Genomic DNA, 22,298 nt, shown 5'->3' with positions numbered 1-22,298 from the left:
AATGAAAATTATTAAATATATAATTAACAAAGACTTAATGATAAGATAAATCAGTTTTCAATATGGCATCTACACGTAATGACCATTATTTTATGTATCTTAGTCGAAAGTAAAAAGCATTAAGATGCCATTCTTAGAATTAGAATAGAAAATTCAAAGGCAAGATCTTTCAATTTTCATAAAGTACATGTGTCTACTAGAGGTTCACGTTTTGGACCAAAAAATAAAATATGATGTTGACTCAGTCAAACTTTAAATAGCCCCCATCTCTTTCTCTGGTTTTCACCGTTTCTGGAAATAATGGTTAATAATTAATTTAACAGAACATTAGGATAGTTTTTATTAGGTTGATAATCATGTTTTCTAAACTTGATTTATTTAGCAGAAATATTGGCCAAAATAACTCGACTATGTGAGCTAGTTTATGCATAACTTAATATTTGATCATTAAGACATATATATATATATATATCATCTAAAGCAATCAATTTTTATAAGGTAACTTAAAATATATTAATATCGATTGATAAAATTTGCACCAGTATTTAATTGGCACGCAATATATCTATTGGTAAAACTATCCTATTATTTTCTTTATAACATACTTTATTATTATTTTGTCACTATTGTTTTCAAACTATCCTAGAGGGTTTGTTTTTATTTTTTAAGTACATTTGGAAAAAAATAAAAAGAACCCCTTTTTCAATAGGTCAATTTTGTGCCAAACAAAAAGTCTCTTGGCATTTTCCAAAAGCTGGGATATGATTATTTATTTCTACCACCTTTTTTGACATGGTTTAAAACTTTTTTGTGTGTCTCGAAATTTCTAAGAAGTAAATCTTTTTTGGCATTCTTTGGGGTTGGTTTGAGTTCACAGTCCAAGTGTGGAAATGCCCTCAAATTCAACACCTTTAATTTTGTTGCTTGATTTGATTGATCATTTTGAATAACTTTATTTTATATCCCATTAGATTGAAATGTGGATGTGTTGATCAGTTCATACTATGAGATTATCACATTTTTATTATATTAATCAGTGAGCAATCAATAACTTAATTATAAAATATAATATTGTCATCATGTATGACATGTGTATATATGTCATAATAATCAATTTTTTTTTCAGTAAATCTAACTCTGTAAATCTATTATACATAAATACTCTTTAAATAAGAACTTCCTTTAAAAGTACGGGGTTAATAATAGTGTTCCCTTTAAAGAAATTGCATTACAGCAAAAATTTTTTATGTATTTTTAAATATGTCACCTATTTTTAAAATTTTCAAATATATAAAAAAAAATCTTATACAAGTAGTATATAAAATACTTATTATTAAATGTATATCACATACATATTACACAAACGTTCATATTAGTTGTATATCAGACTTATATCACATACATATTACAAACATATTAATAGTATATCAAATGTATACATACATATATATATTATATCATTTGGGTAAAGTTGTAATTGTAAAATTGGACCTCCATTTTAGTGCTATATTTGAAAAAAAAAAACTAAACAGAGTTGTTATTTTACTAATTTTACTAAAAAATTTTTTTGACATATTTGTAATTGTCCCTTTCTTTCGTGTGTATAGGTAGTCATTTAATTTTTTAACAATTTTCTAAAAATGTAAATATTATTTCATTCAATTTACCTTACTCGAGATTTATTTGATATACCTTAAAGAGATTATGTTTTGGTATAATAAGAATAATGTGTCGAAAATTTTAGACTGTTAAATTGATGAGAAATAATTTTCTTTAAAAAAAGAAAGTATTTGCCTCGAGCCGTTATCATCTTCCCAATTTTTTAGTATTATTTTAGTATGATTTTTCTAAGGGTATATTTGAATGGTTGATTAATGACAAGGTCTTAATGATAAAGTCATTTTTATCTTAAAAAAAAAAAAGAAATAAGAAATAAAGAAGAAAAATATATATTCAATAAGGATTCTACTCTTGAAAAAAAACTTCAATGTCTCAAAGATGACATACAAATTTTCTCTCTTCCTATTTTATTGTCCTCTTCTAGAAATTGTATTAACCATATGTCACTATGGAGCAAAAATTTAAATCAAACACACTTGAATCTCCGACCTCTATTTTTTATTTGTCAAAGTGAACATAACCCAACTGTAATTGATATATATCTCCAAGTGGGTTCGATCATTCTCACGTGTTGTACTAAAAAAAACTATTTTCTATTTATATAAATGTCGTTCGGTTGGATAAACTTTTTTTCCTTGACAATAAAATTTTCATACTTTAAAATCAATTTCGAATTAATATAAATATCTCAATTCTAAACTTTAAACTAATTGTAAGTAGTGAATATATTGGATAGAATTGTACAAATTACAATTAAGTTATTGTGTTATGATATAATATTATATTTTTTTTAGTACTTCATGATATAATATTATAAAATGTATATTAACATGAAAAAGGAAAACACGGTGCTACGATTCTCAAAATATAATAATAATAATAATAATAATAAATAAATAAAAGAACATGGTGGTATGAAATATAATATTTAAATTTCAAACTACTTTAATCTTTCTTTTATTTATTTATTTATTATTATTATTTTGAAATAGAATCTTTTTTTTTTTTTGAGCCAGAATCTTTCTTTTATTAAACTATATATGCAATGGAAAAATGAATCAAACATATATATGATATGATTGATGAAAACATATATACTTTTACATTACCAACAATTTTATCATAAATTAGTTCTTGAATCGCCCACATGGATTATAAATTACTATTTAATTAATGCACAATATAGACAAAGAATAAAAATCTATAAATATATGATATGCAATACCCCTAACTAATAAGAATTATACATAAGGGTCTTTTTGGTAAAATTTTCATTTCTCTTCATAAATAAAAGTAGAACTACGGTTGGTAACGATTGAAAAAAGTAGTAGAAACATGTTTGTTTACCATTTTTTGTTTCCTCGATCTCTAGATTTTTAAAATAGAAAGCAGCTTTTAAATATGAAAAACAATTTTTTAATACTTATTATGTATTATATTAAGTAAAAAAGAAAGATAAAATAAAGTAATGTTTTTGGAAACATGAAAAACAAGAAACTTGATTTTATTATTTCCAAAATTTCAACACAATTTTAAAAACCTTTCTTAATAAGAAACGAGGAACATAGACACTTATCAAGCGATTAAATTTCTCAAAAACTGAAAACGGAAACAAGAACCTTGCTGACCTTAAATTTTATAAAAGTAAATAATAATGTTAGGCAAAACAAGATCACGTGGTAGAAATAGAAGAGGGGTGAATCTAAAATGGTCAATAGGATTGAAGTTGGAATGATTTCAAAGGAGTACATGTCCATGCATGGTTTTTTTTTTAATTAATGAGTCCACACCCAAGTCTTTCTGGTCTTCTCTCTGGTCATCGTTTCAGTTTCAAAGCTCACGGCTGCTATATTTTAATGCCCACTTACAATTTACAAACCAAAAGAAACAGCCATATTTCCTTTCCAATCTCCAAATCCCACCAATTCATTGACATAATAAAATAGAGTCGTGGCCGTTTGTTTTCAATTTTCATCCCAAAAACTGGACTTGTTCCTAAACAGTTTCGTTACCTTGTCAGAATTTTCCAAAACCCTCAGCTTCTGTTATCAAATGTTGACGAAGATGGCAGAAATCAACCCTGCATACTTTTCACTGATTGACAGTGTTCTTTGAATCAGAACAATGGGGTTTAGTTAGAGTTAGACCAATGGCTGCTTTCCCTGCTGTACGGTGCAGAATAAAAAATTGTAGGCACATTCTTGCTTGTGATGAGTAGAAATTTCCTGGAAAATGACAGAAAGCAGCTACAGTAAAATTGAACTTGGTTACCATGTAATGTTTTTCCCTTATTTTTACCTGTTTCTGGGACAGAAAATGGAAGCAAAATGTCCAATATGATTCAGGATTTTCTCCTCCTTCAGCTTTTAGTAGCCTAACAACATAATTAGACCGTTACCACTTCTGTGGGGAAGGAAGATAAAATAATGTACTCAAAGTCAGCAATTTTTTATTCCAAGTTAAGAACTAATACCTGTTTTAATATGTCTAAGCATGACATAATCATTACTTCCAAGATAAAATGCAATTAACCACCATAATTAAATAATAATTGGTAATAGCATAATCCTTGAAAAACCATAACAAATTACTCCCAGAGTTGAAATTTCTACACTTTTGTACTTGTGTTGGTCCCTTTTTTAATTGACTGCAGGGATTTCAATTTTGAGCAAACAAAAGAAAGACAGGTTATGCAGTGTTAGTGTAGAAGCAAGCATTAAGCCATACCTCGAACAGCTCTAATAAGCATCTGGAAAAATTGTTGACATCTCACATCTGATACAAATGATAACATTTTTATAGCAGGATAGAAATTACATCAAACAAATAAATTATATAAACAAATGCTTGGATGTCCAAGGGAGAATTCTGAAGGATCTTATTCATATTGCTTTGTATAAAACTCTTAGGGTTGAATATCGACATAACCGGGTGATGTGCAATGAAAGCGAGACGATTTTCTCACCACATTGAAGTGGAAAATTCCCCCTGGAATGCCATGGAAGGTGATTCTTGATTTGGCCAGTGGCAGTTAGAGTAGTTTACTTGAGTTACTATGGCTTAGCGAGTCGTTGCAGTTTGCTCCCTCGCAGAAGCATTCATGAGGATTTGCATAGAAGTAATCTTCTTCCTTTGGCTTGTCTGGAATTGCTCTACGTTGCATTGGCTGTCCCTGCCTTTTCTCATGCGCAGATCTTACTGCAGCTGCAAAGTCATCCCAAGGAAGTGTACTGTTCTGATGCATATCCAGTAATTCCACTAGCTTTTTTCTGTCCAGTGTTATTGTTCTCTTAAACCCCAGGTATCTGTGAGCAGTATAAATTAGATCAGAAGAGAGTTTTTTTATCAGAAGATCAGAAGAGTTTTGAAAAACCTCAGATGGGAATTTAGATGCTATATGTTCAAGGATAATAAAATTAGAGGAAAACGATAATCGTGTAGTGAGAGATGAGAGATGATGTAGCATACCTGCGGTGACCTTCAACAAGTCTTGCCATGTTACCATCATAGGTAGGAATGAAAGTGTTACTGGCTACTGAAACCATAAAATCTAAAGCTGCCATTTGAGACGAATGATTTCGAAATAGCTGCAATTCTTCTGGGGATAGCAATGTTTCCTTTTTCACCTGATCACAATAGGGCAATGAATCTCAGAAAAATTAACATCCATGGTAGTGAACACATTAAAACAACTTTTTTTTATTACACAACTGAACCAAAGAGCTTAAGTTGATGGATCAGAGTAAATTTAATTTTTTATCAATATTTCCTGGACTTGAAAATTTGTACAGAGCCAAACAAATGGTTATCAGAGCCTCCTACTCTAGTACCATATTAAACTATCACTTAATCCAAAAGGTGTAGCCAATGGATTACGATAAATATAATCTTTTATCAATACTTCAACATTTTTTACTACTTGAAAGTGGCCAGGAACAGAAATTTCTTCACTTTTCTGGCAAAGAGTTCCCAGAATGTCATGATGGTTAGAAGTTTCAGCCAATTTTTCTTCACAGATTTTCAAAATGGGTTACGCCAGAAGGTGGAAATTCATGCAGATGACATCATCATAATACTATAAAGTCGTCTGAGTTCCAGCCAATTGCCTCACAGACTTATTTCAAATAAAGTTACATCAGAAGGTGGAAATTTGAACTCAAGATATTATGCTAGTACTCACAATCAGTGGAAAGGCTGCCCTAAGAGTTGCAAGTCTTCGTTCACTACCATAAATTTCTCCGGCTGCAATATATATCTGCGTCTCCTTGTTAAAACCCAAGGCCTGCAGTGTCAATGCTGCCTCCTCTGGGGTCAGAGGACACAGACCTTGTGATCTCCTCTCTTCAGAAAATATCTCCTTCTCCCTCCACCAAGGGAATGCATACCTGGATGAAGGTTCAATAATATATTAGTATTTCACCTAAGCAGCTTCTCCAAATCATCAGCTTGCAATATATGAATTAAAATTTACTCGACCCATCAGTTTAAGCTTTTGCCTTGAGTGGTGGTTTATTCATCTTTAACATGGTATCAAAACGGGAGGTCCTATGTTCGAATCCTGCATTGTTGTTTCCTCTCCATTTATTATAATTTCCACTTGTTGGGTCTTGTTGCAATTTTTCAAGCCCACGAGTGAGGGGTATTAGATATCCAATAAATGAATTAAAATTTACCCAACCCATCAGCTTAAGCTTTTGGGTTGAGTGATGGTTTATTCATCTTTAATAATAACATATAGATCAAAATATTTAGAGAGAATAAAAGCAACGTAAACACCAAATCTGGGATAGAAAGAAACCAAAGGTTTTTCAATGAAAAATAGAAGCCCCCCTTTTTTTTTTGCGGTGATTCTGTGCAGCACAATTAGAATTCTCCACACAAGATATTTTTCAAGTATACTAGCTCTTTGATCAACCTCAATTGGGAGTGTTTTACGTAGTCCCTTGATGGCAGAGGTTTGGAAAGCTGACTAACATTTAATTCTTATCTAAATAAAAAAAGAATAACCCATACAAGATTCGGAAACAAAACAAGTGGGAATAAGATTAACACTTTGACACTTCTGATGCCTATCTTATCAACCCATTTAAAACAGCATTTTAGACCTCTAAGAAAGATTGGATGGGTACCTCATCTGCTTGAGCTCATCAGCTTCTTCCTTAGTACAGCCATGTGTACAGCCAGAAAACGCAAGCATATCCATCTCGTATCTCAGATGCAAGACCACAACAGGTCCCTTTTCTTGAAGTAGACGAATTAACTTGTAACCCAGTGTCTCAATCTGGGGGGAAAATTTCAGTGCCTGGAAATTGACACGACATCTGAGTTTCTGTAGATGATATGGGATTCCATTGTTTGCCAAGCGTGTATCTGTTTTATTAAAATGTAACACCGTATGCTTCCTAAAGAGAGGAAGAACCTGCACAATGAATTTGAAGGCATTAGATTAAGAGGTCAAAAGGCAAAATGGAGAGACGTGGATAAGAGCACGAGAAGATGTTTATATCTTTATTTAAATGTACTTATAATTATAATACTTTTGTATAACAAGTAAACACCGTGAAAGTAAAAAACATAACTATATTCAATGTTTCAATGAGCATTTTATTTTACGTTACATTCATAATATACTTAGTATACTTTTTTTGTCTCATTCAAGTACTACTCAAACATATTGTTAGTCAGTTGTGTTGAGGCTTTATGACCAAGTATTACAATTTTTTCATAATAAATATAGAGATCTATAAATTAGGGTACTTTACAATTTACAAATATTCACCCTATGAGTTAAAAAAACGGAGACTAAACCTAACAGAGAATTTTGTAATTTTCATATATTAATATCCCCCAGCCCCCTTCCCGTCAAGTTTGAGGTTTCATCGTCTCAACCTAACCTCCCATCTTCAACCCAACTTTAGGAATATACTTGGGGTTTCTTATCTCTTGATGTGATTGCTAAACCAACCACCTCCCAACTCGATTAGACCGATTCATCACTTACTCAACACAATCTTGAACATCCTGTACAGCTATCACAACCTCTTTCCCAAATTTGTAGGTCTCATACGGGTTTCTTTACCAAGCTCCATAACACATCCACCCCACCGCCCCCCGCCCCCACCCCCCCGAACAAAAACAAAAACAAAAATGTAGGATTTTTCTTAGGTTCCATCTCATTTCAGCAAACCCCCTCCCCAGGCATAAATGACTAACCCTTTCTACTACCCTCCATACTTTCTCCACCCTATTGATGTCAACCTTCAAGCATAAGCAAAACTCTGACTAAGTTTCATCTCCCTCTTATATCTCGCACTTTTTTTCTGTCTCTCTCACCCTAAACATGCCCAATCACATCCCACCATTTCATGTCTACAGTTTTCTCTGCATGCTTTGGCAAGCCAATGTACCAAATATGTCCAACACCAACACTCACTTTCTGGGAAGTGCTTGAGCGACCTGTTCATGTAGCATTTTCCCTTTTCATGTATTTTTTATTCACAAAGTTTTTGCCTCACGTGATCTGTAACTATTTCTACTGACATAACTGAAATTTTTCTTTCAGAAAGTAAGCAAAGAACTAAAAGAATCATATTCACTCCCCTTTTCACCCACTTCTCCAAACAGCCCTCTCCCCAAATATTGAAAAAATAATCATTCAGAGAAGAACTTTCATGCAAAGGTCAAACTGAATAACCCGTTTGGCTCTTTCTTTAGCCAAGACAATTACTTCAATCTTTTATTAGAACAAAAAATAAACCAAAATTTTCTGGAAGCATCATTTTCACTGATACAACAGGGAAATCCAGCTTACAGAGAACTCTAACTTCAGAAATATGTCCAAAATATTTATCAGTTCTCATCATGATGTAATGTCTTGATGAGATTACATTGCATGGACCCATAAACTATTCCTTAAAAACTTCACAAATTGCATCATTCAGTAAAAAGATTACACAGCCCTATGGTAGGTTTGGGCAATAGACCATCTTTAGAAACCATGGGACAAGCGACATGAGGTGGTCCACTAAGCGTTGCCCCAACAGTATCTCCTGTAGCCCTTAGACTTCAATTGCTAAGTGCTTAGAATCTGGTAACTGGGAGGTCTTCTTACAAGGTGGGTGGTGATACTTCCGAAAGATGTTGGCACGACGTTGGTGCAATAACAATCCTCTAAGAGATCTATTTCCTATTCTGTTCTCTCTTAGTGTAGCCAGAAACGGATTCACTTCACATTCCAGTTGGGGGGACAGGTGCCCTCACCAGGTTCGAGAAAAGGCAACAAAAAAGTTCATAGTATTCCATGCCAGAGTAAACAGTGAGACCACCGAGTCAGGGAAGACTCAATTCAGACCTAACATCCACTCAAAAAGATAATAATCTCAAAGCTGCAATCAATTGGTATTGACAAATAACTTGGTGATAGCACAGATTCACCATCCAATGAACCTAGTTTTGCATCTAAGAAGTAATATGAAAAACAAGCACGGGTATAAGTTTAAAAAAATAATACAAACCTGTTCTAAATAATATTTTTCATTTGACCAGCTAACAGGAGGCATAGCAAATGGTGTGAATCCATGTTTCCTATTGAACTTTTTTGGTATTCTTCTGACAATGCGAACTTCGTCCCTCAGTGAATCAATAAAATGCCTCACATTAAATATGTCATCAAAATTACTGCAGGAGAGTTCGATGTTAATATCTTAATATGCTGAAGTCTTTGCAAAAGAAAGTAACCAAGTTACACATTGCAAGAAAAGGAACATACCTAGGGTCTGCCCAGAAAGATGTTTTATCGAGTTCTGGAACAACCAATGTCAAGTTCAAAAGACGAGCAACAGTCACCATATCACAGATCTGAAATGCTTAGTTAGATTAGTACAACATATTATCCTTGCAAGGAAAAGAACAAACAATAATATGGGCATAAATTGGGAAGACGTGGGGAAAGAAAAATCAAGTCAAAAAGTGCACACCGCAGCGCGCATTTGATTTAAGCCCCCATTGCAGGACACCCGAAGATAACCATTACTTGAATAGTTTCCTGCACAAGTTGAGGTCTGAAGTCAAATTCTTCCCGAAGCAGTTAGCAGAAGAGACAATTTTAGAGCCCAAATAAAATGTTAGGCACTAGCCACACTGTAATGGATGAGTTATCCAAGAAGTTTAACAACGATGCAAATGAAGTTCCATCGCTTATTTTATTGGAAGAGAGCCAAAAAATAAATTTAATTCCGAGAATTAGTAAAGGATGGTGTAATAGCATTGCCATAACTTATGATATACTTGAGAATATTGGTGGTACTGGAAACAAGTTCACAGATATTCATAAACCCAAGCAAGATCGACCAACGAAGAGGTGGTAGTAAACTCCACAGTGCAGGCCCTTAAGCTAAACAAATTCCCGAAATGGGGAAAAACGCAGCCAGAACCAGGTGAACAGTTCACTGATCCTATTCCGTAATAAATCAAACCCAGTTATGGCTACCCTTATATGCATCGTTTTCAAACAAAGACAATCCGATGAGAACGGTGGTCACAATGAAACGTAGAGACATGTCCTCACGCAATGCTCGAAAGTTAAGAACTTAGCACCCAGCAAGAACAATTGTATTTATACATAGCTCATTATACCTATCAAAAACACACAACCTCCCAATATCTCCAATGAAGGAACGAAAGGTTTGAGGCTAAGGAACTCACTTTCTGGAAGAAGCGGCGTCGATTGAACGGACTCTTCGACGTGTAGAGAAAATGGAAGCCCGGTGACTTGCGAAATTCGATTGGTTATATTGGATATAAAAGGCGGATGCCATAGCTTCCCAAATGCTACGAGCTGAACCAAAAATGTCCAAAGCAAAATGCTGGAGCAGACACGAACAAACCAAACCTGCAAACGGGTTCTCGGAATTACAGGAGCTGGGAGTTTATCGCACCTGACCTGTATACCCTCAGATCTAACTTCCATTGCTCCGCTAAACACCACATTGCTGCCTCATTCAAAGTCCTCACCTATCCAACAAATTCCCGCATTCAACGTATTCATTCCGGCACTTAAGATTTCCAAATTTGCATCACCGTTCAAGGATTGAAGCCCGCTTAACACCCAGGCAAAGGAACAGCTTACAATAAACTAAATTGTTGCAATCATGCAAATTGATACAGCTCCCAAAATAGAATCTCAATAAATGAAACGCCTAGAAATCTGAATCGGGAAATCGGCAATCGGCAACCAGAACCCACTTCAGCTATCGGGCTATTCGGATTCGTCAGAGAAGATGATGGGGGTGCCGGAGCGGAGTGGAGGAGCCGATTCACGAGCCAAAAATGAAGCAAATTAAACCCGAACAACTAAATAAATGCCTTCTCTCTAAACTTTCCCGCAAATTTCTCCCTTTTCCCATTATATTTCTTAAACTCAAACAAAAAGGAAAAAAAGTGAACAAATCGACGTGGGAGTTGGAAAATACCGATTAGTGTTTGTTTGGCTAACGAGAAAGTCCACCAAACTGATATCTTTTAAATACTTTTGTGCCATTTTCAGAGATATCGTCTCCAAATTCAAGTTCAACTGCTTTTAGTTTATTATTTTTTCTCAAGAAATGGACGAATGTACTCTTATTTTTATAACAACTGGTTCTGCCGTAGAAAATTACATTTTTTACACATAATATAATTTACTTTATAATACAATTTTTACTCTCCAAGCAAAACAGATATACACCTTATTTTATTCTATATCCATGTCGGGTGAGCTTGCGTGTATTTTGATTGATAACCATCTACAAATTAATACAATGTCTTGTATAAGTGGATCCCGAGAAAACTAATTTACAGATTGATAATTTCAAGTTATTTAAGAGTAATTCTCTAGGTTTTAAAAAATAAATTTGTTTACTTAGCCATTTCTTATTTTTTATATGTAATTAATCAAAATTCAATAACATTCAAATCTCCATTTTTTGTGTTTGAAAAGTTGAGTATCGAGAGCAACATTTTTATTCATCGACTTTTATACATCCAAATATTTTCTAAAAATTATCCGATCAAATCATCTTTGAAAAAATAATGGACAGATATTAGAAAGCATAAATATGTTAATTTCATTTGTGCCTTCTAAAATTAAAAAGAACGGATCAAACATTTTTTTCTACCATTGTGATCATCTTATATACTATCCAATTTAATTACTATTTACAAGTTGTAATTAAAAAAAACAAATATAATTGTTCTAAAAAAATTGACCATCTATAGAACCAAGATAAAGAAAACGAGAAACAATGGATTAAATTCTATAAAAACAATAGAACAAATTCATATTTATTCCAAATCCATACCTCAAGAACCTGCGCGACCAGCCAATAGTTTAAAATAAATAAATAAATAAATCATAAATAGTGTTAGAAGGAGCCACTTTATCTCGAAAGTTCCTGTAATCCCATCAGCAATATTAAATTTTTTTTTCCCATTTATTATAACTTTTTTATGGCGAAGATAAAAATAATTGAAAATTATTGATATGGATTGACAAGAGAGATCGTGATTAAATATTAAAGTGGTATCTACCGTGGAATTAGTCCAATGTTCCAAAATATATATAATTGTCTAATGTAATCACCACTTTTATAATTATCAAATGTAAGTTAAAAAAATATATTCATTGACTTTCCTCACATACATCTAACGATCACATTATTATTTTCGTGAAGCTGTCTTTAACCAGAAGGATCTAACATACTAAGTACCTGTTTGAGAATAATTTCAGGGGTGATTTAAGCAAAAGATATTAAATAGTAATTGATTTTGTGAGAGTGGTTTTTGTTTAAGGTATTACCTAGAATTAGTGAAGTAGAATTGATTTTTCAAAATCACCCTCTAAAAGGAGGTGGTTCCAGTTCATATCAAAACCCGAGTGGTGCTCTGTCATCCAAAGTTGAAGAAAGTTCAACACAAAAGATATTGGTATTTAGCAGAGTGGTCGAGTTCTGTTACCCTTATAATAGAAGCTATTCAGTATTCTCCATGGAGTTGATATATTATATATATAGCAGCTCCTGCCTCAAATTTAGGCCAAGTTACAAATATAATTACTGATGAAGAGTCAATGGACAAATAGAAAAAGAATTACTAATGATCAAAAGGGAAATATAATATTTGGAGGAGAAAGTTTCACAGAATTGAAAGAGTAGAGTTCAGTAGTGACCTTTTTTCTCTTCTGGTTTATGGAGGCTTGAAGTATCCCATGCCTTATGCTCTAGTCAGCTTGCATATGCCATATGCCAAAATCAAGCTAACAAGAATCCATCCATTACTGGATCCTATATGTGTCTTTATCAAGGAAAAATCAGTTAAAAATTGGTTACGAATTACAGAAAATTACTAAGCACCTCTATTTGATGTACACCTAAGGCGACTGACCGACACGTTCGCCCTTCTTTCCATAACTACGTTCCACCAGAGTAAATATAATTTCTGTCTTGGAATCATGACAATTTCTAGCAGACAAAGATTGGGTCATTTACATCATACTAAAATTATGCACAGGTCAGTTATTTCCTACATTCCACACTAAATGGTTTTGACACAAATTTTCCATCTCAATTATACTACGACCAGCTTCCTTTTTTGCTGTCTCATTCTGCATATGAGATGATCTAGTTTCTTCTTTCATTCTGTTTTCTTCCTTGATTTGTTGAGTTCTTGTATAATCAGACAGCCTCCCAGCAATGGCATATGTACTAGAAAGAAGCACTGAATCGGTGGGATGTTCATCATTTAGATCAACCAGCATTCTCTTCACAGACTCACCCAGCTCAACATCTCCATAAACCCTACAAGCTGCCAGAAGCGCACGCCATCCAGTAATGTCTCCCTTGGAAGGCAGGTTCTTGATTAGGTTATGAGCTTCCTCCAGCAACCCCGCACGACCAAGAAGATCGATAATACATCCATAGTGCTCAATCTTTGGTGTCATGCCATATTCATACACCATTCTCTTGAAACATCTCATCCCCTCTACCACTACACCTCCATGACTACATGCGTTCAGGACTGCCAAGAAAGTTATTTCATTGGGCTGAAAACCCTCATCTTCCATCTCATACAAAGTTCGAATAGCCTTCCTTGTCTGACCATGAGCCCCATAACCAGTTATCATGGCCGTCCAAGACTTCACATCTTTATCCTCTATCTTATCGAAAATGTCAATCGCCTTGTCTAGAAACCCACATTTAGCATACATATCAACCAGTGCTGTTCCAAGAACAGCATCCACAGCCAATCCTTCCTCCTCCACATAATTTCCAAGGTATTTACCCGTACTGACAACACCAAAGGTAGCACAAGCTGAGAGTAATCCTGCCAATGTGGATGAATTCGGTCTTATTCCTTCAAGTTTCATGAGATGTAGTGAAAATACTGCTTTTTCTAACATGCCATTTCTAGCATAGTTATCTATCAAACAATTCCACAGAATTACATCTTTCTCAGCAACTTCATCAAAAATAGTTTGTCCTGATACTAAATCTCCAAATTTTGCATACATATCAATTAAACAAGTAACCACACTGAGACCAGAACACAAGCCCACCTTGATACAATGTCCATGAAGAGACCTTCCATCCAAGGAATTGCCAGCATCACCCACGGCAGATGAAACAGTCAATACTGTATTCACGCTGATCAAACCTCTCCCACACATTTGTCTAAAAAAATCTAAAACAACAGTGGGCTGAGACGCATGAAGATAACCACTCATCAAAGTGTTCCACGAAACCAAATCATTTCTTTGAGAAACATCATCAAACAGTTTGCGGGCATCTGCAATTTGGCCACACGAACAGTAAAAGTGCAGAAGCACATTGTTAACATGATTGAATAAACCATGCCCAGTCCTATGAACAATCCCATGAATTCCCTGTCCAGTATTAATCGCCAATTCTCGAGCACAAGCTTTCAGAATTGTTATGAAAGAAAACTCATCAGGCAAAAAGTTCTGATTTCTAAGGTCATTGAAAATAACAAAAGCTTGTCTCGAATCATCGCTATTAGAATAGCCTCTGAGCAGAGTATTGAACATAAAGAGATTCGGGTTTCGTATATCCCTGAAAATGGAAGCTGCATACTTGATGTCTAGTATGGCGGATGCAAGAAGTTTGCTCGATGTGAAAGGGACGAGGTCAAGAGCAGTCTTGACCATGTAGCAGTGGATTTGAGAGATCTCAGAAGTTCCATTGCAAGATTTGAGTAGAAGAAGGAGTTTTTGATCATCTGAAAATACGGCATGGCTAATATTTTTGGACCAAGTATTTAAATTCCGCCGCAGGCACAATGCATGGGCTAAGCTCATGAACCTGAATTGCTTGAAAGAGGTTTCGAAGCTCACACAAACGATCACACGATCCCCGGGGCAATCGCTATTGTCAGATACTGAATTTCATGAATTCACATATCGATATCTAAGGTTCGGAATTCCTGTAAATGGGACATTAGTGACAGCCATTACCAGAAGACAAGACACCATGGACGCCACCAAAGCTGGAAAATGCAGTGGAAATTCGAACCTGATCGAACTACGAAGAGATATATGCCTTAAATTCGAGTAGAAAATACTTTTGAAAAGGGACATGTTTCATAAAAATATGCACCATGCTATAAAAAATATTAAACGAGGAAAATATCTCGCTACACAAATTAGCGCTAATAATATCGAGACAAATTATTAATTTATTAGTTAATTTATATAATTCAACTCACTAAAATATTTATCTCCGAAAAAAAAATTATAAGTTGAAATTAAATTGAACTATAAAAGTTAAATTGAGCCGGTAACCTGCATGACTCAAACCCCAAAGGAAAAAAAAAACAAAAAAGGAAAAACTGAAACTGTTCCCATATTACACTAAATTAAATGAAAATAGGTTAAATTACCGCTTCCGCCATTTATGTGTAATTTTAGCCTTTTAGGCAATGAGTTGACATATAATATATATATATATATATATAATTGTTAACATCTAATAATACTACAAACTAGAACCAAAGCACAAATCGTCAACACAAATGATAATATTTTTTTTTTGGAGGCCAACACAAATGATAATTTAACCATATAAATATGGCATTGAATAATTATCTTAATTTGAAAACTGTATTGAATAATATCCAATAAATATAAAGCCAAACCTCTTGACAACCATGGACATTTGAGCAGTTAAATATACACAGTACGAAAGCTGTTATTCTGAAAATTAATAAACTGTTATGTGCATTTCCCCGTCCTCTTCTTCCTGCATATTGATCTTCAGAACTTGCAAGGACTTCAACCATATGGTATAATCTTTCATTTTAAATGAACTTGCAGGAACAGTAAATTACCAAATTAATCTAGTAAAAGTTTTCTCAGGCGTCCTTTTTAAAATCCAACAAACTAAATCCATCATTTACATGAGAAGACAAGAGTCAGAGAAGCCATGGAAGTAGAATTACATAGAATGTTTGTGTTTTCTCCGTTACCACAACTAAATTACAATTGAAAGATGAGAAGAAACAATTAAATCATACGAAACATGGAAGGCCACATTCTGGAAGAATATCCTCCATGGGAAATAGGACTGGGGATTTGGGATGGCAGGTGAAGAAAAATGAGAAATTTCAATCGAAATCACAGGCTCTGTTCAAAATCAGCATTTGAACAGAGCGAAAGCAGCCGTAAAATCTTTTTCACAAGTTTTGCTAGTCGTGAAAACCTTCCAACTTCAGGGGCATGATTGAGCAGGATAAAGCTGAATGTTAGGAACGGCATACTACTTCATTCACATATTAGATCATACCATCACTTTGAATGTTATGCATTGAATAAATTCCAGTGATGATCAGTTGGTAGATTTTCCTTGATCTTTTCGAGTCTTTTGAGAATTTCCAAGAAAGAAGGTCTCTTGTTCATGTCGGCTGCCCAACATTCTTCTGTTAACCTGAGAACATCAAAACCAAGAAGAGGAGAAAAAGAAGAATCAAGTAATTTCCGCCCTCATCCTGTTTACCCTTATAATAAACGAAAAGCTGTCTCCATGAATTGATCTAAAAAGGAAGTGTTTTTTACTTGAGAAGAAGCAATCTCAATGCCGGGAGTGACATTGAGGGATGGTAAGTTTGAGTGAGAAAAATAACTAAATGATTAGGTTGAACGTAAAACAGAAATGACCACTCACTCTCTCAGTACAGGAAGGTATCCCTTTGCACGGAACACCGGCCTATGACCTTCAGCCACATATTTGGCAGCTTCATAAGGCTCGTAATTAGCTAGTGGAGGATCTCCCTCAAGCATCTGCACCAGTTAGATTGTTGCGAATCAAATGAAGTCTCTTGCAATAAAAATTGACTTATATTCTTGGGAACGCTAATATTACCTCATATAATATCATTGCAAAAGAAAACACATCCACCTTCTTATCATATTTCCTGTGTTTAAAAACTTCAGGAGCCATATACCGGTCTTTTCTCCACATGCACGACATGATAAAGAAGATTTAAGCATTAAAAAAATTATATAAAACTGAAAATAACTGCATCGCAGGCACTTACAGCTTCCGGTCTCGCCAGTCATTTTGTACACATCATGTGAATTCTGAACTTTGATGAGCTTGCTTAGACCGAAATCACCAACTTTTAGATGGTCTGCACCGGAATTGACTAAAAGAACGTTCCTGTAATTTCAAAATACTTTTCCAATATAAAAGTAGATGACAGCAAATTCAATCCAAATCTAGTTTTAAAATCAAGTGAATACGAAATGACAGCAGAAAGCTGGTGAACGTTTGGTTTTTCTAGTCTTAGACGCTAATCCCTGGCAAAAAATTTCTGGTGTGTGATAGAGATTTGCATGCTCATAAAAAGTCTAGAACTCACCTTGGTTTTAGGTCACGGTGAATTATAACATTCGGCTCATTGTGGAGATAAGCCATTCCCCTGGAACAGGAAATATTATCAAAATAATTAGCACGATTAGTAAATTCCTGAGGAGCAAATATTGGACTTGGTTAAAACTTTAGATGAGTTACATCCTTATGACAATTAATTTCTAGATTTGAGTACAATGTGATTTTAAATACCATGATATACAGCCTACCATAAACGAGGCAAAGCCCAACATGGAAATCAGTAAAATGTCTCGAACAATCAAATAATATTGTTCACTAATAAATTATCTGCCATCCATGGAAATTTGAGGAAGTTTAGAGATTAGATAATGGAGATATCATTTTGATAAAGTAAATTTTTAAAAATCGTTTTAATCCTACAGCATCATCAAAGAAGCATGAGTTTGCAAAGAAAGCAATGCTGCAGGATGTTTCTTTCTATTTATGTTATCAAGTTTTTCTAATAGGTTGAACCATTATATGAGAGGTACAAAGTAATTCAACATCGCAACTTGTCAGGTTCATATAACACTTTGCAAGCAAAACGAGAATCATGATATTGAAGCCTAGCTTTCAACTTATGAAAAAGCAAAATAAGAAAAATAGTTATGGAAGTAGAGTTCATATTATCAATGAGAAGTTTGCTTCTTGTCAAAAAAAAAAAGGGTAGAATCTTATATCTTATTGGCAAAATTTTCGATGTCTTTTACATTCAGATAATCATGTATGACCGTTTTTGTGAAAGATCCAACGAATTTTCCCACATATGATACAGCAAAGTTTAAAAAGAAATAACAATCTGCCATGGAGAGAAGGATCTTTCATGTTCCTATGAGCAGTGAGGAGCCAAATTAGCACACCATTCATATATTTTGCAATGTCCAATGCAAAACTTTAAAAATCTTCAGATTTTTTCTTATATTTTCAATCTTTGAGGCATCTTATTTCTTCTTGACAAGAGTTTTGAGGAATCACATTCTTTTACCTGGCGATGTCCAGTGCAAAATTGATGGCTGTTGCAGGACTGAGCGAACCTTTATCCTTTAGGTATTGGTGAAGATCACCCTAAGAGAAACAATAATGTCAACCACCAGCATGAGAAAATTACAACTTAAAAAGAATATAATCTGAAAATTTGTGGAATTGTGACATAAATCAACTCAATCAGTTACCCCTCTTAAGTATTCAGTAATTAACATAAGGGGTTTCTTCTCAGTGACAGCTCCAAGAAATTGGACTATGTTAGGGTGGCGTAGCTTCACCAACAGATTAACCTCATGCCGGAAGTCCTGGCTGAACAAGAAAAGACAACGCATATAATTAACTACAATCATATTGATTTAGTAAAGATTTAAATGGTTCTTATATATGTTAAAGAAAAAGATAAAAGATTAATATGGAAACTAATGGAGAACAGTGGTAGGAAACTTCAGAGATTAATTTACTGTAAAAAATAGAGTTTTGAGGGATTATGTCAATATCGTGGCTATGGAATCAGATTTCAAGCTGTATTGCAAGGGAAAACAACAGGAAATATAATAAAAATAGAGAAAGGTTCCGTACGGTTCACTACTGTACCTTAGGAATACATTATACATATAGGGTTTTATAAGTAAAATATTTTTCTGGATCTTACATCACTAGTCTATCATCTGAAAGCGATGGAAGAATACGTTTGACAGCTACAGGTGTTCCACGCCAATAGGCCTTCAAAATTTCACCGAAGGACCCCTGCAAAATACAGACGTTCATAAGTGAAAGCAACTCTCTTAAGTGGATAGAGGATCATACTAACAAAGGATTCAAACCACAAAAAAACAAAACAAAGATAAAATAAGATAAATGGCGGCCTAACATTGCAAAGAAAAATGTCCCATGTCAAGGAAATGAAAGCTATCAAAGACAATGGATAATGAAGCTGAAGTTATCTCAGTACAGATTCAGAATGACCAAGTACTTAAGACATTATGACATATTGTAAATTCTAACAATCTCAGCACTCATGCAGCGAGGCAAATGGATTAAAATGGTTTCTGGAATACCTATCATCAGACTCGGACGTTTTTTATTTTAAGACGACAATTTTTTTCTCCAATTGTGTAACCAAAAGGCAAGCATTAGTTCGAATACACATTAAAAGGAAACAAAATGAGAAAAACAGCCTCTTGTTAAAGATATAGGAAATGTAACTGGCTGGAAGAATTTTTTAGGCATTCGTTCCAAGACAACTTGAACCTTGAAGTTCGTTCCCTTTTTTTTTTTTATAATCCATAATTGATCTCTCTTTAGCATTTTACCCCGATAGTGGAAATCCAACTTGCTGCAATTTCAAGAAAGATAAATTTGTACCTTGCCAATAATAGCTGAGTTTGAAAAATCCAGCTCAGAAGGATCAATTTCCCAGTCACATTTATTCGGCAGAGGGGGAGGAACGGGCTTCGGTTCAAAATGGCTTCCATTTTGGCCCTGCAACATATAATTTCATTCAGAGGCAGAAATTACCAAGAAATAAAATCCCAATTGTGAAGAATATTCACGGAGTCAAAAATAACATTCATCAAAGTTTCTCCTCTTTCCTATGAAGAAAAGAAAAAAGAGGAATATTCATGGAGTAATATGAAATATCTTAGTCTTTAAATGCAATCAGGTCAAAAACATGTAGAGTCATAAGATGAGGAAATGAGATAGAACATATAAATGAAATAAAAGGACTGTAATGACATTGAAACTTGTAGAAAATAACAGGTAATATGAGACATGAGTGAACATAGTATGGATGCAAGTAGAAGCATCTTGATTTTCACAGTAACAACAAGATATAGCAAATAAGGAAGAGGTGGCTGCTTGTAATGAAGAACGGATAGTATAAAAGTTAAATTGCACTCGCACAGCCAATTGGCACAAGCACAGACTGACATTAATACAAACAACCAAAAGGGAAACTCTCAACTTACATAGGACAGGCCACCATAAGATTTTAATAACTCGATCATGCCGTGCTTTTTAGCACCTTCCGCATCAGCTAGCGGCTGTCATGGACAAGACAGGATCCTTGTAAGTTCAAACTGTAAATACTTGTGCATTGAAAGAAATGCTAGACTACCTTGATGAGGATAATGATGCAAGTCATTCACACGATTATTGCACTCAATAATAGAACTTTAAACGTTCACGCAAAGCAATGGGAAAGTACATAACTAGTCAACATGAAAGCAAGCTTATTTTGAACACGTGATATCTCCTTACTAATACAGTCAGGAAAACTACATTCTTTTAAACTAGCAATATATGCCAATGGTTTAACTCCATTTAAAGAGCAAGACCAATTTGACAGCAATGACTCAATTGCAAAATAAAATCCATCCTTCAGAGTTGACCAAATATAAATCATACGCTGTGCAAGTAGTTCAGATAAATCGGGTATGGCAAGTCATTCCCAGAGTGGTACGATCATAAAGCCCTTAAGCTGCTGCCATATACTCATTTTCTACGAACGTCCACATATACAGAAGATTCAGATTTCTTAACTCCAAGAACTGCGAATGCATAAGAAATAATGGGGGTGGGGAAATGTGGCTCAATATTAGGATAAAACCACGCAGTGATGGACTTCTTTCCGAGTTATTTTGTTCGCAGACGCTCTAAGCTAATGCCCACAAGCCCAGACTAAACAACGCTTGACATCTGGCCGAATTACCGTATTGGCTTGAAATTTAAACGTGCAGCTACAATTACCATAAAATAATTCAAACCCGGACCAAATACCGAAGAGTCAATGTAAAATAGACGTCAAACAGTAATCGAGTCACCATATAAACACAGAAAACAGTTCTGATAAAGAATTATTTCCGTAAAGAACAGGTAGGCAAAACTTACAGTGTTCTTCCAGCGATCTTGGGCATTGACATCAGCACCATGTTCAATCAAACACTTGGCAACATCGATCCAGCCATGAAGCGATGCAACATGGAGAGGGGTGCGGCTGTCGTAATCTCTGGCATGGACGAGGGACTGATCCTCCTCGAGGAGTTTGCGAACGGCACCAGAGTCGTTTTGGTGAGCGTGCCACAATATCAGTGACGTTCTACTAACTCTCGCTTTCTCCTTCTGCTTCTCCTTGGTTACCCCCGACGACGACGAGGAGCTTCCCTTAGCTCCGGAGTTTCCCGGCGACGGCGACCGGGCGCCAGTTCCGGATGGTTCGAAACTCATGATCAAAATTTTCGGATCTTCTGGATCGGATCGAATGGGGGAAGAAACCGAAACTCTTCCTTGACTTGCACTCCAATTGGATTGAATGCGACTCTGGATATTTTTCGATTATGGATTTCAAAATTACTTAATTGCAATTTAAGATCATGTGAGTACGAGGGGAAAGTCAAGAAAGAAATGCCAAAATGGGAACGACTCACACCCGAATCTGAACAAGTGAAAAAAAGTAAGGATTTTACCTTTTCAACTGAATATATTCATCTTTCTCCCATTAAAGTAAAACCTCTACGCTCTATTTTGTCCTTTATGATACCAACGGTATTTCTTTTCTTTTTTCTTTCTTTCGAAATAGAATCTAAAATTCTATTAAATTACAAGTTTCGTACTACACATTTTCAACTCTATTTTAATTAGTATGTTTTATAAAAATTTATAGAGATTCTCCCACTTGCTACTCTATTTTAAGATAAGTTGACAAGTCTCTAAACTTTTAATCATTTAGTATTTACTATTAATTATTTTAATTTAATATTTAGGTAATATACTGCC

At 34.6% G+C, this 22,298-nt stretch overlaps 3 protein-coding genes across 3 annotated transcripts; all 3 read right to left on the bottom strand.

Moving 5' to 3' along the window:
- Positions 1 to 4,336: 4,336 nt before the first annotated feature.
- On the bottom strand, positions 4,337 to 11,197 carry LOC111019174 (O-fucosyltransferase family protein). The gene is made up of 8 exons (XM_022295503.2): positions 10,324 to 11,197; positions 9,597 to 9,664; positions 9,389 to 9,477; positions 9,135 to 9,297; positions 6,750 to 7,039; positions 5,801 to 6,005; positions 5,089 to 5,246; positions 4,337 to 4,925 (listed from the first exon to the last, which is right to left on the bottom strand). The coding sequence occupies exons 1-8, from the start codon at positions 10,586 to 10,588 to the stop codon at positions 4,652 to 4,654; spliced, it is 1,512 nt and encodes a 503-aa protein (XP_022151195.1). The 5' UTR covers positions 10,589 to 11,197; the 3' UTR covers positions 4,337 to 4,651.
- Positions 11,198 to 12,905: 1,708 nt separating this feature from the next.
- Positions 12,906 to 15,256, bottom strand: LOC111019088 (Pentatricopeptide repeat (PPR) superfamily protein). The gene has a single exon (XM_022295373.2). It carries the CDS (start codon positions 14,966 to 14,968, stop codon positions 13,166 to 13,168), a length of 1,803 nt encoding a protein of 600 aa, XP_022151065.1. The 5' UTR covers positions 14,969 to 15,256; the 3' UTR covers positions 12,906 to 13,165.
- An 824-nt stretch (positions 15,257 to 16,080) lies between these two features.
- VIK (VH1-interacting kinase) lies at positions 16,081 to 21,945 on the bottom strand. Its single transcript, XM_022295557.2, has 11 exons — positions 21,414 to 21,945; positions 20,492 to 20,566; positions 19,887 to 20,003; positions 19,174 to 19,268; positions 18,710 to 18,830; positions 18,523 to 18,602; positions 17,527 to 17,586; positions 17,203 to 17,324; positions 17,028 to 17,113; positions 16,830 to 16,945; positions 16,081 to 16,592 (listed from the first exon to the last, which is right to left on the bottom strand). The coding sequence occupies exons 1-11, from the start codon at positions 21,747 to 21,749 to the stop codon at positions 16,466 to 16,468; spliced, it is 1,335 nt and encodes a 444-aa protein (XP_022151249.1). The 5' UTR covers positions 21,750 to 21,945; the 3' UTR covers positions 16,081 to 16,465.
- Positions 21,946 to 22,298: the final 353 nt, after the last annotated feature.

Source organism: Momordica charantia (assembly GCF_013281855.1).
Source record: "Momordica charantia cultivar OHB3-1 chromosome 9 unlocalized genomic scaffold, Mcharantia_2.0 BLBB01000009.1, whole genome shotgun sequence".
Taxonomy (NCBI): domain Eukaryota; kingdom Viridiplantae; phylum Streptophyta; class Magnoliopsida; order Cucurbitales; family Cucurbitaceae; genus Momordica; species Momordica charantia.
This window is presented reverse-complemented; position numbering and strand designations above follow the sequence as displayed.